The sequence below is a fragment of the Propithecus coquereli genome, unplaced genomic scaffold (assembly GCF_000956105.1).
Source record: "Propithecus coquereli isolate 6110/MARCELLA unplaced genomic scaffold, Pcoq_1.0 Scaffold48, whole genome shotgun sequence".
Taxonomy (NCBI): Eukaryota; Metazoa; Chordata; class Mammalia; order Primates; family Indriidae; genus Propithecus; species Propithecus coquereli.
In genome coordinates this window covers 7,222,301-7,225,462 of record NW_012150618.1, presented here as the reverse complement: position 1 = coordinate 7,225,462, position 3,162 = coordinate 7,222,301, and the positions used below count along the sequence as shown (strand labels likewise).

The 3,162-nt window shown below is 37.2% G+C and overlaps 1 protein-coding gene across 2 annotated transcripts in view; it reads left to right on the top strand.

Moving 5' to 3' along the window:
* Positions 1–3,162, top strand: part of PHACTR2 (phosphatase and actin regulator 2) — a 243,222-nt gene that overhangs the window by 102,445 nt on the left and 137,615 nt on the right. For both annotated transcript variants that reach the window (XM_012655529.1, XM_012655530.1), the window contains exon 2: positions 2,544–2,711. In XM_012655529.1, coding sequence (XP_012510983.1) covers positions 2,544–2,711 — 168 coding nt within the window. The remainder of the gene's footprint in view (positions 1–2,543; positions 2,712–3,162) is intronic.

The following is a 3,162-nucleotide window of genomic DNA, read 5'->3' as shown; positions in this document are numbered from 1 at the left end:
GAGGAATGGGATTTAGGAGCTGGCGTCTGTTGTTATCTTTTTTTAAAATTCAGTTTGAGATTTTCCTGGTTCTTGATGTGTCAAGTGATTTTTGATTGAAACTTGGACATTTTTCTATTATTTTATGTGACTCTAGATCTTTTTGAAACCTTTTGTTTTAATTGACTTTGTCTGACACCTCTCTAGCAAGGGGAGCAGTGGGTGTCACCTTGTCACTCCCACATGGAGGTAGAAATTCTGGTTCTTCACTTGTCCTCTATTAACATGCTGTGTATATGTCTGAGTGTCCTTGTTACTGTTTAGTATAGGTGGAATCTCCAGCTCTCTACATGGTCTCCCTGACGTCACAGTGGGAGTGGTCTTGTTCTGGTGGGCAATGGCTTGACACCCTCTCTGTATTGGGGGAGGGGGGAGACGCCTAGTTATTGCTGAGTAGGGGTGGACGCCCAGACTTCCTACATCGTCTCCACTGATAATGTGGAAGATACTTCATTGTCAGCTGCCAGGCATAAAAGTCCTGGCTGTCTACTTAGTCTTCTCTGAAACCAGTCTAGCAGGGATGTTAGCGGTACTTGTTCAAGCCTCATGAGGGTGAAAGGCTAGTATCTCCACTCAGCCTTTGCTGGTGTAGGGGGTCACAGTTTCTTCTGTGGTGTTTGGCTGGAGTAGAGCAGTTATTGTCTAAAAGTTTTCTGTCTTGCTGATCTGCCCCTTTCCTGGTCTTGTGGCTAGAGAGAGCAGACGTTTGTTGAGGCTTTTTTGCTCTATGCCTATGAGCGTTTCTGGGTTGCTGACTTCCATGCTTGTTGGTGTTTCCAGGTTTCTGACTTCTTCTGCTGCAAGTCTTGAATATTTGAGGCAAAAAGAAAACCCAAGGATCTTACCACCACGTTGTTTCTTAGGTTCTGAAGTCCCAGGCTGGTCTTACTTTCCCTCGCCTTGCAGAGTCTTCTTATATTTATTTTATATATAACATCCAGGGTTTTCTTTTTTTTAAGTTGAATTTAGCAAAAGGAATAGGAAAAAGTAATTCTACACCATCTTCCCAGAAGCAGAAGTCCTTGCTGTTCAAGTTTTGGTTTTATTTATTCTTTTTTCTCCCAATATTATATGATGAAAGTTTAAAAAATACAGAGAAGATGAAAGAATTATACTCCCTCCCCCCATATCCACCACTTGTATTCAACACTTAACCATTTGGTATATTTTACTTTACTGAATATTTATTCATCAGTCCATCTATCTGTCCATTTGTTATTTTTGATGGACATCAGTACACTTTACCCCTAAACACTTCAGCATGCCTATCATTAATTAGACTTCACTATTTGTTTATTTTATATAAAGTGAAATGCACAAAGTCACAACTACCATTTGATGAGTTTTGTATAATCCCATCCTTATTGAGATAATTTTCATCACCCCCAGAAGTTCCCTCAAGCCTCTTCTCATTTAATTCCTACTTCCCTCTCACTCTAAGAAGAAACTACTGTTTTCATTTTTTCTTCTTCCTCTTCCTCCACTTCTTCCTCCTCTTCCTCCTCTTTCTTCTTCTCCTCCTTCCTCTTCTTCCTCTTTTTCCTCTTCTTCTTCTTGCCATAAATTCATTTTGCCTATTTTAGAACTTCCTATAAATAGAACCACACAATATGTAATCTTTTCTGTATGACTTTTTCAGCACGATATTTTTGAGCTGCATTCGTGTTGTTGTATGTATCAGTGGTTCTTTTATTATTATTATTATTATTGCTACGAGCTGTTTCATTGAGTGAATAATACTATAATTTATTCATTCTGGCCTGCTTCCAGTTCTTTGGCATTCAAAAGTTGGGGTAATATAAGTCATTGCTGTCTCCCCTCTGCTTGGAACATAGTGCAAAACAACTTAAGATTTTGTGCCTTTCTTCTGATTGATAAAATGGTAAAGGTGTACAAAGCTATGTTTTTAATACACAGAATACTCAACATTTTCCACATATTTCTTGTTGTTAGTGATAACTATCCGTTTATTTGAAGCTGAAAATTTTGTAATAGAAATCCAAAGATAACTTTAGCATTGTAAAAATAGAATTTAGCTTCTTGGCACCAAATTATATTTTGTGAAGGAGAAACCATGGTTTTAACTACACCATAACTGTAATATTCATTACTGAGAATGCCAAACTAGCCTCTGGAGGACCATGATATTTCAGGAATACTTAGAATACTCAATTTCTGCACAAAATATTGACGTGCTTGTTGCAGATGGATTCAGCTGTGTTTCACAGACCCTTATGTGTCTGGCCCCACCTATTATGTAAGTGTTTTGCTTCTTTTCTCTTTCCCCAAAATGATTTCCTAAGGGAGCTATAATGTCTGATTGATTGATTGATTTACTGATGGATACCAGGGGAGTCCTACCAACCGCGAAATGGGACAAAATAAACTTTATTTGTGATTCATTATAGTGGGCATGCTTACTGTTAACGGTCCAGGAAGAAATAGATGATGTCGTTTCCAAATTTTATGACAACCTTTTTCTGATTTTATTTTTCTTTGTACAGTTGACGGACTGGACAAAGCTTCTATAGCAAACTCAGATGGCCCCACAGCAGGTTCCCAAACACCTCCCTTCAAGAGAAAGGGGAAACTGTCCACCATTGGTAAAATCTTTAAACCTTGGAAATGGAGGAAAAAGAAGACAAGTGACAAATTTAGAGAAACCTCAGCAGGTATGAGTATCTTTGTTAGAAGATATCCTAAGGTAGAAAATTATGTTTTGCAGAGTTTCTTTTTTTTCTTCTTTTTCAGAAAGAACTTAATGTATGTTTGAAATGAAATTATTTCATTTGAGGATGAAACAGCTCAAGAGTTCTGATTTGCCCTTTTTTTTGTACTGACTTCAGCTTTCTAACATATTCTTATTTTTAAATTTATATAAAAAAACTGATGTATGAGGAGGGGCAGGTGAAATAATGAAAAATTAGAAGAGGAAATGTTATCCATCAGCACTGCGGCTGCAAGCGTCCACTTTTACGTATGCACACCGTCATGTGTATATCTATCTAGCTCTAGTAGCACGGTCTTATTTGTTAATTAAAACTTTTTTTTAAAAAATATCTTTTTTGATGTATTTGTTCTGTGAATAAGATTTAAATGGCTATATGAAAGAAAAGTGTTACC